This window comes from Lissotriton vulgaris, chromosome 3_1, assembly GCF_964263255.1.
Source record: "Lissotriton vulgaris chromosome 3_1, aLisVul1.2, whole genome shotgun sequence".
NCBI lineage: Eukaryota > Metazoa > Chordata > Amphibia > Caudata > Salamandridae > Lissotriton > Lissotriton vulgaris.
In genome coordinates, this window is record NC_141689.1 from 1,958,110,055 (window position 1) to 1,958,124,741 (window position 14,687).

A 14,687-nucleotide genomic window follows, 5' to 3' on the forward strand; every position below is an offset into this window, starting at 1 on the left:
CTCATTGCTCTCTTTTACAATTTTGGAGAAAATGATGTCTGCACTTAATTCCCTGCTAATTCTTCTTCGTGAAAGGGAATTTAAATACTTGTGTCCCCCGCCGATTGCCATTTTCACTTGTGGCTTGATGCCTGGGAGTGCTAACAAAGACCTAGACTTCTGGAACACAATCATGCCTTGCTATTTGTCAGTAACAAGGAATTTTGGCCCCTAGATACTAACACGTGTTTCCATCGACAAAGAATGGGAAAAACATTTGACATCAGGCCATTAGAGAAGAGGATTGAACAGTCTTAACTGAATATATGTGTCCTTTGATCACATAATTGTGATCGATGTGGGTGGTTTCCATGATGGCGAAAATAGTGCAGCAAATGTTCTGTCTGATTTTAGAAGGTGTGGAGAGTTAAAAACCCTTAGTCAAAAAGGGAGATCCCTGGAGTCGAATAGTCGACTAGTAACTATTGGCCTTTCCTATTTAGGGAGAAAAGGTCACAAAATACAATAGGTGTTAAACTAACCCAAAAATAGGTTTTCCACACTGAGATAGAATCGTTTACAGTCTATATTTATTAAAATCACAATCAATTAAACAATAAAAAACAGAGTAAATTCATATACTTTTTGCAACACAATTTAAAATCCAAGTGAAAAGATACTTTGGAGGGTTAAAAATAAACATAAATATTCAACAGTATTACACAAACACAATATAACGATACACGATAAGTAAAGACACGATCAAAGCATATTCACGGTAAATGGAAAACAAACTACACATAATCACAAAAACCCCTAAATTTCTATGTGGCCAACCAAATATCTATGCCACTGTCATTTACCCGATCCAATGGCCTGAATCCGTTATGTTGTTGTAAAACTCTAGTGGAGGAATGAAATGCCCATCTAAAGTTTTATACGGCCCTCATTGGATTCTATTAGAAAAAGACAAACAGTGCGTCGACGCGTTTCGGTGCTGTACTCTGGATTTGGTTGCACCTTCCTCAGGACTTCTTATTTTCTGGGGTTTTGGGCAATGGATGGTTACACCATATCCTTTGAGTCGTGTGGGGGGCGTTTCAGGATGTGGTCAGCTGTAAATTTCAATTAGCTTCTGCGAATAATGTGGTCTTCTCTCCCCTACGATAGGAGCTCCTTATCTTGGGTTTCCTTGCTTTGAGCTTGTCGGGCGTATATTCAAGTCTCGTGCATCTATGGTAAGTATTCTCTCTCCTACGATAGGAGCTCCTTGTCTTGGGTTTCCTTACTTTGAGCTTGTCAGGCGTTTGTTCAAGTCTCGTGCATCTGGTAAAATTTTAAAACGTTCTTAGAACGGGCATACAATTTCTTTAGTCTTCTCCAGAACTGGATATGTTCGGATTAGCGCTACGTCTGTGCTTCTGCCTCGTTCGTCCCCTCGAGTTAAAAACCCTGCCAGGGCAGGATGTAGTGGTTTATCAGCATGCAGGTCGTACTAGATGTGAAGGCTGGGACCTGCTGGTGAAGCGGTTAGAGAGTCTTAAGGGAAGCCTTGACAGCAAACGAAGAAGGCCTGCATTGTACCAGAACCACTTATGCCAAGGAGGTGGAATCTTGCGCCAGAGTAAAAACATAATAACAGCGTAGTGGTCTGTGCCCAAACTACTTCCTGGGTCACATGCTTAACTCAAAACAAGCATTACAGGACGGGAGAAAGTGGGAAATTGAAAGGGCTGCGTTGTCAATTTATACGCAGACGAACACACATATGTAGTAACTCTAATGAGCTATTATATCGTTTTTTCAGGAAAATATCTAGGTTGTGGGCCTATATGGTAAATGCCGCAAATCTAGAACTATGCGAACAACGTTGCTGTCGCACAATTACATAATTCCAGTTTCCCTGTGTGTAAGACCTGCAGTCAATTAGTAACTTTGTGCAAAATGGAACACCACCACCTCAAGGGCTGGAAGTAGTGAACATCAGACGTGGATTGAATTGATTATTCTAACAGTAGCTACCGTTTGAGGGAATCAAACAATTATTATCTGAAGACTTATTCAAAACGCAATGGCAAAACCAACAGGTCTTGCTTTTGAACCCTGATGATGTATGTATGTGCGCACATATGCCGTGAAACAGCATCCACTTTATTTGCTTTTACAGTTGCATGATAGCAGATTCTAAGGTTGAGGTAAATTCTAAAAATAAAGGTGAGGGAAAGTTAATATAGGGAAAGAAGTGGCCTGGTAGCAAATTGCAGCTCGGTGACCTCCTGAAAAGTAAAACAAATAAACAAAAACAATTTTAAAGAAACAGGGAGGGGTCGACAGAGGACCGGAGGAATACGAGTTGGGGGAGCAAGCCAATCTCAAGGATGAGAAAGGGGGAGCAGCAAGAGGGAGCTATAGAGGAGCCTGGTAGTGGGGTGTCTACTAAATCAGAGTGGGACAGAGAGGTTTTGTGGTGAGTCCACGTGTGAGAGGGCCACGCTCAGAAGTTCAAGACTGTCCTAATTATTTTGAATCTGACTGTGGCCTTATATCTTTCTAGAATCTTACATGAAGGAGGAAGCAATCACCTGGAGTTTAACAATGAGGGGAGAAGATGTAGCCTTACAGCCAGAGCAGTTGACCGCGAAGCTGGGAAACCGGTTTCGAGACTCGGCAACAACGCTCAACATCCTGTGATTCTGGGCAAATCATTTAATCTCCTGTGCCTAACAAAAATAAATGTGTCCATCTATAACGAAACTGGTGATCAATCAATCAATCAATCAATCATAGCACTTGTATAGCGCACTACTCACCCGGCAGGGTCTCAAGGCGCTTGGGGGAAGGGGTCTGCTATTGCTCGAACAGCTAGGTCTTGAGTTGTCTCCTGAAGGCGAGATGGTCCTGGGTCAGCCGGAGATGGATGGGGAGGGAGTTCCATGTCTTGGCCGCCAGGTAGGAGAAGGATCTGCCACCAGCGGTGGCTCTTCGGATGCGTGGTACGGCGGCGAGGGCGAGGCTTGTTGAGCGTAGCTGGCGGGTGGGCGTATAGAAGGTCAGGCGGTCGTTGAGGTACTTGGGGCCCAGGTCGTGGAGAGATTTGTGTGCGTGGGTGAGGAGCCTGAACGTGATCCTCTTGCTGACGGGGAGCCAGTGCAGGTCCTTCAGGTGGCCGGAGATGTGGCAGCGTCGGGGGATGTTCAGGATAAGTCGGGCGGAGGCGTTCTGGAGGTGTTGGAGTCTTTTCTGTAGCTTGGCTGTGGTTCCGGCGTAGAGGACGTTTCCGTAGTCCAGTCGGCTGGTGACGAGTGCCTGGGTGACAGTCTTCCTGGTTTCGGTTGGGATCCATCGGAAGATCTTGCGGAGCATGCGTAGGGTGTTGAAGCATGATGAGGAGACGGCGTTGACTTGTCTGGTCATCGAGAGAGAGGAGTCCAGGATGAAGCCCAGGTTGCGTGCGTGGTCTGTTGGCTTGGGAGTGGCGCCCAGGGCGGGGGGCCACCAGGAGTCGTCCCAGGCGGAGGGCGATGGTCCCAGGACGAGGACTTCCGTCTTGTCTGAGTTCAGTTTCAGGCGGCTGTTCTTCATCCACTCGGCGACGTCTTTCATCCCTTCGTGTAGGTTCGTTGTGGCGGGGTCTCTGGTGAGGGAGAGGATCAGTTGGGTGTCGTCGGCGTAGGAGATGATGTTGAGGTTGTGCTGGCGAGCGATGGCTGCAAGAGGTCTCATGTAGATGTTGAAGAGGGTGGGGCTGAGTGATGATCCTTGCGGTACGCCGCAGATGACTTTGGTGGCCTCGGATCGAAATGGGGGGAGGCAAACTCTCTGTGTTCTTCCGGTGAGGAATGAGATGATCCACTCCAGTGCCCTCTCTTGGATACCAGTGTTGCTGAGGCGTTGAGCTAGGGTGCGGTGGCAGACGGCGTCGAACGCTGCAGAGAGGTCCAGGAGGATGAGGGCCGCTGTTTCCTCGTTGTCGAGCAGGGTTCTGATGTCGTCGGTGGCTGTGATGAGGGCGGTCTCGGTGCTGTGGTTGGCTCGAAAACCAGACTGCGAGGGGTCGAGGGATCCGTTCGTCTCGAGGAAGGCTGTCTGTTGACGGTCTTCTCGATGACTTTGGCAGGAAAAGGGAGGAGCAAGATGGGGCGGAAGTTCTTGAGATCGATGGGGTCAGCTGTTGGTTTCTTCAGTAGGGCGTTGAGCTCGGCATGCTTCCAGCTCTGCGGGAAGGTGGCGGTGTTGAAGGAGGTGTTGATGACGTCCCGGAGTTGGGGTGCGATGATGGAGTCGGCCTTGTTGAAGACGTGGTGGGGGCAGGGGTCGGTCGGAGATCCGGAGTGGATGGTGTTCATCATGCGGGCTGTGTCTTCGGTGGTCACCGTGGTCCAGGTGCGGAGGGCGGCGGTAGAGGGCGTTGGTTCGACAGTTGGGTGCGTTGATGGTGCGCTGAAGCTGTTGTGGATGTCGGCGATCTTGCAGTGGAAGAACGAGGCAAGAGAGTTGCAGAGGTCTTGTGAAGGAGTGATGTTGTTGTTGCCGGTGCTGGGGTTGGAGAACTCCTTGACGATGCTGAAGAGTTCCTTGCTGTCGTGGGTGTTGTTGTCCAGTCGTTCCTTCAGTGATTTCTTCTTGGTAGTGCGGATAAGCTGGTGGTGCTTGCGGGTGGCGTGTTTGAGGGCGGTCATGTTGTCTGCGGTCTGGTCGAGGAGCCAGTCTTTCTCGGGGGTGCGGCAGCTTTTCTTGGAGTCCTTGAGTTCGTCGGTGAACCAGGAGGCTTTCTTGCTTCTGGGTCTGCTGGTAGGGTTCTTTAGTGGCGCGAGGTAGTCAGCGCAGTCGGTCAGCCACTTCGTGAAGTTGCGTGCTGCTTCGGTGGGGTCCGTTTGCTGGCGGGTGGGTTCTGACTGAGGGAGGTGGTGAGCTGTTCGGCGGTGATCTTGCTTCAGCTCCTGTGAGGAACCTGTTGCGGGTGGTGGTGGGTCGTGGTTCTTCTGAAGATGAAGTGGACGCAGCTGTGGCCGGTCCAGTGAAGTCCTGTGGAGTGGCTGAAGGTGATGTGCTTGCTGGATGAGAAGACTGGATCAAGTGTGTGGCCGGCGTAGTGGGTGGGGGTCTTGACCAGTTGCTTGAGAACGAGGTTGGCGAGGTTGTCCAGCAGGGTTGTGGTGTTGCGGTCGTTGTTGTTCTCCAGGTGGAATTTGAGGTCCCCGATGAGGATGTAGTCGGTGGAGGGAAGGGCGTGTGAGCTGATGAAGTCTGCGATGTCTTCGCTGAATTGTGTGCAGGGTCCTGGGGGTCTGTAGATGAGGGTGCCTCTGAGGGTGGTTTGGGGTCGGTGTGAATCTGGAAGTGCAGGTGTTCGGCCGCCGTGAGGGTGTCGTCGGAGTTGATCGTGATGCGGATGGTGTTCTTGTGGACGATGGCGATGCCTCCTCCAGTCTGGTTGACGCGGTCCCTCCGGGTGATCTTGTATCCGTCCGGAATGGCGATGGCGATGTCGGGCGCTGAGGAGGCGTTCATCCAGGTTTCTGTCAGGAAGGCGATGTCTGGAGATGTGGTGTCGAGGAGGTTCCAGAGTTCCACAGCGTGTCTGTGTACAGAGTGGGTGTTGAGCAGGATGCCCTTCAGGTGTTCACTGCTGGTGCTCGTCTTGGCAGGTGCGGTGCAAGTCCGGATGCAGGAGAAGTTGCAGGATCGCCAGCAGAAGGGTCCGTGGGTGCGTCTCGGGGTGGCTCGGTAGCATCCGGGGGTTCGGCCGGTGTTGAGTGCGTTGAGTGTGGCGGCGTCGTAGGTCCGGCGGATGGGATGGCCTCTGCGGGGGCCAGGGGTTCTGGTGATCATGTAAAGCGCTCTGATACCCAATGTCTCAGTTCTAGTTCGCACTATATAAAACAAAAAATAGAAAAATCAGTTGTTGGCCTATATATGGAGGTGCATTGGCAGCCTGGCAGACCTAGCCTATTTTTGTGGTCCCAGTAGTGAAATAGCAGCAGGCGTTCCTGTAGCCTATGGGTTATAAAGTTTTCTAGTTTTTGTTCCTATTTGGGGACTGAACAGATTTTAATGATCAAATGGCATATTAAGTACATTTTGTTTCACCTAAACACTATAATCTGTGTGGAAAGACATGCGTGATAAAGTCACATGCGTTCTAATGGAAACGTGGTAAAGGTAAGGCGTGGTTCCCAATGCTTTGTAAAGGCTGTTTCCCAACTGCTGTGCAACTTCTTCCACTCTTAGAGCTGAGATTTTCATGAAAGTCTTATAGTCTGAATTCAGCACCTGAGCGTAATAGGACGGAATGTAGGAAGCTCTGTGGTTATACTGAATAAGCAACTACCTATGTTATGCCAACTATTAATGTAATAACTGCACTTTCACAATTGCTTTATTAACCTTCCTGCTTTCTCAAATTTGCTTGAAAATGCATGATTTTTCTTCTTTTTTTTCAAAATTTTCTTGGGGGGGGGTTATCCCCCCAAACCACCCTTTTGGGGTTCAGGCTCGCTCGCTGCGCTCGCTCGCTACGGTGCAGTATGCAAATCACTTTACACCCCACCACTTTCAAATGTCACCCACCGCCCCTGCATATACCGTTTTTTCTTACATTTAATAACGTGACATATTCCTTTAGTGTGCAACGAAATGTTGATTTTACCCATCTCTACTATAGCATTTTTAGATTGATCAGAAATAAAGCAGTTGTTGAATAGACAGATAAAAGTCTGTACTATTTGTCTTTGGCGTTTTTCTGATAAAAGAATACTTAGCCTATAAACTCAGGTGTCCTTGGACACTGGATCAATGTGCAAAGAAAAGGTGAACGAGAGAAAGGGAAACTGGTATTTTAGTGCCCAGACGATTGGAACTTTCATAGTGGAGGAGGCTGTGGTCTTCCAACTGGCCACTGTATCTACTCTACTGAAGCACACAACGAATCCATATGCAATTCTCACTTTTTCAATATTTATTCCATTGATGGCTGCACAACGAGGGGACCACCTAGTTGGGCAGGGGTGTGCAAGGACACGCATGTGCCCATGTACACATGTGCATACGTGGCTCCGTATATTGTATTCATGTTTGTTTTACATAATTGATCATTTTTATGTTTATTTTGAAACCACTAACATTTATGCTTCTTCCGTCTGCATGATGTCTTGTAGGACATACATCGATTTACTCACATCCCTACGGGGAAATGCCTGGATCGATCAGAGGTGCTGCACCAAGTGTTTATCTCGGACTGCGACGCCAGTAAGACTGGTCAGAAATGGGAAATGAACAACATTCTTAACGTATAGATACGGAGAACGCCACAACTGCTGGCACGTCAGTTTGTACAGGACTGCAATAGCCTGAAACCTGCTGCAATAGATAATTTTGTACAGCTATGAGCCTGTAGCCTCCTGATTTTGATGAAGGACACTGGTGAACTATGATATTAAGATATCATTATCATCCTGCAGTTAATGTTTACAAAACTGCGTTACCTTAATCTTTGTAGATGTTTACATTGTTTTGTTTCCAGATGTTAGTAAATGACCTTTTACCCTTGTTGGTAACAACAAGGTTAAAGGCACGTATTTGTCTTCTTTGGGATTTTACTCAGGGTCTTAAAGGCAGATTTTACACACTTGAACATGGTTTCAGTAACCAGATTTTCACAATTGTTGGTGATTGTCAACCTTTCCTACTGTATTCTCACTTGTTTTCATAACTTCTGAAGCACTGCCACGTGTTGTGAGTTAAGGTGGCCTTTTTTAGTAACATTACATTCTTGGCAGACAAATACAACAACATGTAGTGCCTCTTTGATTGTTTTATCTAGGAATAACAAAAAAAACAATGTACGAAAATGTTTGGGTTGCTGACCAACAAAGGGACCGATTACCAATGATTACAGGCATTGCACTACCAAAAAAGAGGCAGTTAATTTTCACAAATTGACGTAAAAAGCCAGTTCTAGTATGCATGACTCTGCATAACTTGCTGGTTTATCTAAATCGACAGTATGTTGTCACACCCTGACCATTTCTTATAACCATTGCTTGGAGTGCAGCTACTTGCTCAAGCAGTAAGTAACTTTACCGCTACATTTTGCCTTAGACACTCCTGTGTGCTTAACACTTCTGATCCACAGTTTAGGACCTTTTTTACAGCCCATGTTTGTTATACCTGTTTCATTTACCCTGCCTCATCTCTTTGTTTACGAAATGGAAGACATTGTTAAGATGAAATGAACTAGACTGGCCTTCGTCAACGGACCCTGTGTATCTTTTACTTTGCATTCCAGGAGCTAGCCTCAAAAACTGTCTTTAAGAGATTAGACATAGGAAACGTGTGGCAAGCAGTCAGAAAGCTAAGCCCAGTGAGTGCTAAAGTCCCGAGTAATCCTTTCCACGTGTCACTGCTTCATAGCTTTTTGACCGAAGATATATTTGGGAGTGGTTTGCAACCTAGATTGTACATGTAACTACTCAAGTTACATTTGCTCTTCAGAAGAGCCCAGCTTCTTTGTGTGTGATGTCATCAAACGATTTATGAACGATGGTCAAATATGAAAATTAAGCGTTTGATATCACGGTGGCCATATGAATGCACCCCTCAATTGAATGTACCTTTTTAATAAATAGTATTACTAGGTTGACCCATTCGTAAGGAGCTTAAAATAATATGCAAGAAAATGTACTGCTTTGGCTGTCACATTTGGTGACTTTGACAAGTTAGTCCAAACCTGTGCCAAATACTGAGACTCTATAATGGTGGGAAAAGTTATTAGAATAATGAGCTGCTAGTACCTATAGTTATTCAAAATACTAATTGTAGGCACTAAAACACTACACATCCCTTTGAAGCATTTTATAATTTGAATGTTGTGAGAGAATACCCAAGACCAACAACTACTTACAGTATATATTTTAACAATTTTGAACATTTTTTGTGATGTATGCATTGTAGCCATAGAATTACATGCTCTGTATGGTGTGACTTGTACCATCTCTTTAAACCTCGGCTCCATAGGTTCAGAAGCCAGACTTAATTCACTCTTGCCTTTCATTCTTCAGATTGAGTGGATTAGTACACGTTAATTATGGATAACAATATGTATGTAATCTATCTTCATAGCGCTTAAGTTAAATGCTTCCTAGAAGTAAATAAATTATATTATTTATTGCATTATTTTGGCACCTTTGTAGGTTTAAATGTTAGCAAATTCAAGCTGGCAATGTACATTCTACACAAGAAACCTGGTTTTATACAACTTTTTTATGAGGCCTGAATTTTTAAATCCGTTTTACTACACATTGCAGAGCTAGAGAGGAGCATAGACACTAGCTCTCTCCCAACCTGACCTCTAACCCGATGTATAGATTTGAATCTAGACATTATATTCTGTTAATAGGCACTTCTTTTAGGCATGCCGCTGCTGTACATATAGACATGGTACAAACAGACCTCACTTTAACCTAGATGTGTTTTGTTTTCCCCCTGCAATTCTCTCTACGGTTTCGCTGCTTGTAAAGCTCGTCATGTTTGCATTGCATCTCTCATTTTTTTTTTACATTAAACCAGAGACAAACCTGCATAGGTCCAAAATTGTCACCACCTTCTAAAACACATTTTCTGAAAGGAACTCCCTCTAAAAGTGACGTAATATAAGAGAACAGCTCCTCCCAGCAGATTATGGTGAGGGGCTTCTGAAATTGCTATACTTGACAGCAATTCATAAGCTGAATGGAGCCGCCTTGAGAATTCCTTCTATGCCCCCCTCACCCCAACGCATATTTCCCACCCATGCGCCCTGCCCGTAAGGGACCTACATTTAACCCTTCGGTCTTTTCTTTCATAAAGTGGCTTCATAGGTTAGATTGATTCAATTAAATGTCACTTACTGCATGAAGTGCTACATGCGTTGTTCAGAAACATCACGCATTGTGTGCGATGTCAAGTGACCTGCTAGCAGTGGTGAATTACAGTCCAGCTTGTACTTACCCTCATGATCAAAGCTGGCAGTAAAGGCTATTTGTAGGATTGTGCCGTATTGCAAAAGTGACCTAAACGAAAATGTGCCCTCCTGCCTGCTGGAACTCACAGATACGTGGACTCCTTGTTGAAGAGTGTTTTGAAAGATAATGGTCCAGTTTGAGGCTTATATCACATTTGGGCCGGTTCTAGTCCATGAGCAGCTGTGCCACCTTTGGCTAGTCCTTGTCCATTCCTGGCCGGTACACAGCCAGCAAGTGAAACTGTCATACTCATAAGTCTTGACGTTTTTACTTCCAGAAAATATTTTTATGTAGGCTATTCCACCTCACAGATAGGCCACCTAGGGTCACAGTTGTGTGACAACAAGATATAAGAACCAACTTGAAATTCATTAAGGTTTATAGGAAAAAGTTCCAAACAACTGGCACGTATTTGGGGGAATGGTGTCTATGGAAAAACATTAGGTAAAAAAAAAAAAAGCTGCAAAGTATAATATATATGATAATATCCCTCTACTGTTCAGTGTCATCGAGGGTGACCCTTATTTTCTATTATAAACTTGGTATAGGACTGTCTGGATGATATTTGGCAACAGCGCCCCACTAGTTGTCAAGTTGATTTAATAAACTATTTCACACACAACATTGCACCGATGAATTTATCAGTTCAGACATTTTGAGTCTTTTCTTTATTTTTAATGTGAATGTAAAACAAATCCCTCACCTGATCAACAATATTAAGAAACAAATCAATGAAAGAATATGGTGTCCGTAAAGAGGTTGCACTGATGCAGTTCCAGTAGCACACAAGAAACAAGCACCGCTGCCAGCTATTCTTGGGTAAACTTCATTGTCATCAAATCTAATTCTTTTCAATGAAGTGTTCGAGTTGTCATATGTTCTTAATGTCCCACAACGTTAGAAACTTGAGGTACATCTCTGTATGTGTCACACGTAGACTGAGATTACCTATCGAAACACCTGCTAATTGTGAAAATCTCATTAATCAGCAGGAAAGGTCACAGATGTTATAGGAGATTGTGTTCTTGTTGTATGAGTGCAATAAAAACCAATGGTTAATTAGTGTTCGTGATTGAAGAGATTTTGCAGATAACAAGAAGGGAAAGGTCTGATTTTCAGGATCGTACACACCTTCATTCGTTAATCTTTCCTTTTGAATTCTTTCAGGCATGCTAGAAACCTGTAACTTCTTAGAAATCTTTCCTTTGAGATCTCCATCCTAATAAAGTGCCATCAATCGCTTAACTCATTTTGTATCTAAACTCCTAAAATGTGATGCCAGCTCTTATTTCTGAACTCTAATTCTCTTCTATCTTTATGATTTTGACCTACTCACTCCACCAGATTGCTAATTCTTGCACTCATGAACCGTACGTGACATATTAAACTTTCCTTGCTTCCGATTCTTCTCATCCTTTCTACCGTGACAATAAGTACTCATATGTCTCAAGTTCTCTCTGCTACATTTTCAGTTTTCCTTTTGTAATTGTGACTGCGTATACTCACATGAACATTGCTTTTCTCCTCACCCTCCTTATATTGTTCCTCAGGGTTTGTTGCTGCCCCCTACTTTATTTTATACAGTACCTCAACCCACTGGCCTCTGCCACAACCCTTCTCCTAAACATTTAATTCTTTGTTTATATGTGGTCGCAAACAAGCTCTAGCCATTCCCTTAACAAAACAATAATCTTAAATATTGCCTTGCACTGCTAACCGTTGCATCTGTTCCCTTAATGCAGGGTAAATAGAAATAAAGTAGTCCCAATAAATGGTACTGTCTGCTTGCACTGATACTGTCACAAGTAGATCTTACACGTCTGTTCCATCAATACTTATCTATCCTAAACAACAAACCTCGCTAAGCGAGACAACCTTCCCTCCTTAAAAACCATTGAATGTTAACTAATATTTTTGCTCACAATTCAATACCGTCCTCTCCTTATCATTCTTATATCTAGCAGTCATATTGGCTTTGTTACTGCATTCAACACAAATCTCTTATTTGTCAGTTTACAAGTGGTATTGGGGTTGTTAATGACCATATTCGTGTAGAGTGCTTTTCTCATCTTATTAAAAAATGTGTGGTTAAATAACTGACTGCTTAACAGCTTCAGTCTCCACATCTCCCCATTTCCCCATTGTTTTTCCTTTAAGACAGCTGGTGCTTATAGCAGGTTGGAGGTAGTTACAAATTAAGTTACTTGTGCATGTTTGAACTTAGGTTTGTAGTCACAGTCGTGTCTCTTTACTTTCTCTTTTGCTAGCTCTTTTTCTCCAGAATGCAGATAATGGAAAACAGTTGGATGTATATTGACATCCATAATGCACAACTGAATTATATTTTAAAGGCATGGACCTCGTTTTACAGAAAAAAAACAAAAAAAAGTCACTGAGGTTCCTTCTCAGGTTCAATGTTTTTAATGAACATTATACACCAAACTAATATAAGCAGATGTCTCCTAACAGATATCTTTGAACAAAGGGAATTTTAGTGTCAGAAAGAGAGAAACATGATTGCACTTAGATTTAGTTTAAGCTGTGCGTCTGGCCTCGGGGAGTTTGAAGACCACTCTCGGGTCCGCTGCCTCACCGGAGGACTCATGGACCTAGTTTAGGCCCCATATAGAGTATGCAAACGTAAAAGTCAACTAGACCAAATTGAAGTCTTTGGACCAAAATCAGCAAGTTTCACCCCCTGAAAAACGTCTTACGACAGACGATAGCTAAAAGCTGTCTCCAAGCTAGGAAAAAAGGTAAAAAGTGCTGGCATAAAAAGCTGTAAAGAGGAAAATCCTGTTAGTTTCAGAAGTTGTGTATTGCTATGAGAGATTTGTAGAAATAGAATGTGTTCACGTGATGTAAGCAGAACTCACAAAATTGATGGCTACAAAAGTGGAGAACATAGTTTAACCAAAGAATACCTCCAAATTATTGGCCTTGTATGTACGCTAAAAAATGTATGCCGAAACAGGAGTACACATCAGTAAGTAGCGCAACAATGAAATTCTTACCGTTGGTTGAATAAAAGATGCCCTGCAACCAGAGGCTGCATGTAGTGAAAAATAATTGATGTCTCATCTAAAAGAAATCAACTATGCACTTGTTAAGACTATCTAGAAAAATGACATTTTCGGGGCCTTTTAATTTTGTGGATTTTTTGTGAGATGCTGTCAACATTCTTCAATGCTCCCTATAGTTTGCAATATTGTGTATAGTTTGCAATATTGCGTATGCTATTGGACCTGTTGTTTTTTTTCAAAAGTAAGATTTTTGGAATGACGGAAGAGCTCTAACTGTTGACCTGGAGAGAGAATTATTACTGGGAAAACCTATATTGCTGAGAAAAATACTGTGTTTGTTGAACAGGTAGTCCACCAGTGGACATATTATTAATGTACTTGTTTGTCTGCTCAAATTTCATTATACATTTCCTTAAACTTATGTACGATAGCGGCAGGTATGCACTGTGGAGTAATTTGCCTTTACAGACTTATGTTTTGTTTGTAGACGAGTCAGGTATTGGAAAATTTAGCACCACTTTGATTTCTGCCGCTACATTCCCGAGCTTTACTATCAATATGAGTATTCATTGAAAAAGATGTGCATTTTTTTTCTGTTGTCTTTGGGTTTTTTTCATTTACACACAGAAGTAATTTGATACTAAACATGTTAGTCTTGATTCTTGGTTTCAAAATAATGATAGAAAAACTAAAATGTTAAAATGTTTTATTCCCTTTATTACTTGTTTGTGTGTTATAAAGAACTCTTTCATTTTGCCTTGTTTCTGTTAATTTATATTGTGCTATGCATAGATAAAAGAAAGGTGGCAGACATTGTGAAGTATATGTATATATTTGAGATGGGTATTCTGTGCAATTCTTTCAATGCTAATCTTATATCTGTGAATCTACATTTGTATCTTGAGACTGCAATTCTAGTGGACCTCAAAGGCACTAGAATCATTCGCTGTAAAACAATTATCCTGCTTAGATTAATGAGATTCCATACCCTTCCATTGTAACATCACACTATGCATTTCTACATATATTTTATACGTTTGATTTATGAAGATTTTGATACACTGTATGTTTCTGTAGAAATTGTACAAATACAAAGGCATTTTATTAGGGATACATTTGGGAAACTTAATGTACATGTTAATATTGGGTTGCCTGTTTTTCTAGGCGCGGAAAATAAAATATTTTTATTTGTCATTGTTTTCTCTTTTGGTTTGATCAATACACAATAATGTGCATTCTAATGAATGGGTGTTCATAATGACATTGAAATTGTGTTTTAAATTACACTATAGCTTCTTATTGCCTCTCTGCATTGTCTTGATTAACTTTAAAACTGAACAGCTTTAATAACTACACATTCCCTCTCCAACAAACGCCTCTTATTTGTATGCCTATTGTATGAATATAAATGCGGAGAACTTTACATGTAGTACCTATCTCGGCTTTGTGATGCACTCGAGCAAGGGTCTTCAAACTAGGACGGCCTCAAGTGATCTCATTGGGTGGGGGGAGCTGGGATTGGTGCCAGGCTCTAGCCAAAAGAAGCATTATGCTGATTAACAGTGCTTTGTTTTCAGCTGAAAACAATCACTAACATCTTTTGTCATTTATATCCTGGCTGGGAGAAGGTGTCAAAAGGGAAGGGACTCCAAATATTCTTAAAAACCGACCTACTCCCATTTCT

General features: G+C 43.0%; 1 protein-coding gene across 2 annotated transcripts in view; it reads left to right on the plus strand.

Moving 5' to 3' along the window:
• GALNT7 (polypeptide N-acetylgalactosaminyltransferase 7) overlaps positions 1-14,197 on the plus strand; it is a 579,585-nt gene extending 565,388 nt beyond the window's left edge. For both annotated transcript variants that reach the window (XM_086962434.1, XM_086962435.1), the window contains exon 12: positions 7,137-14,197. In XM_086962434.1, the coding sequence (XP_086818560.1) occupies positions 7,137-7,274 (138 nt within the window). In that variant the 3' untranslated portion in view covers positions 7,275-14,197. The remainder of the gene's footprint in view (positions 1-7,136) is intronic.
• The last annotated feature ends 490 nt before the right edge of the window (positions 14,198-14,687 follow it).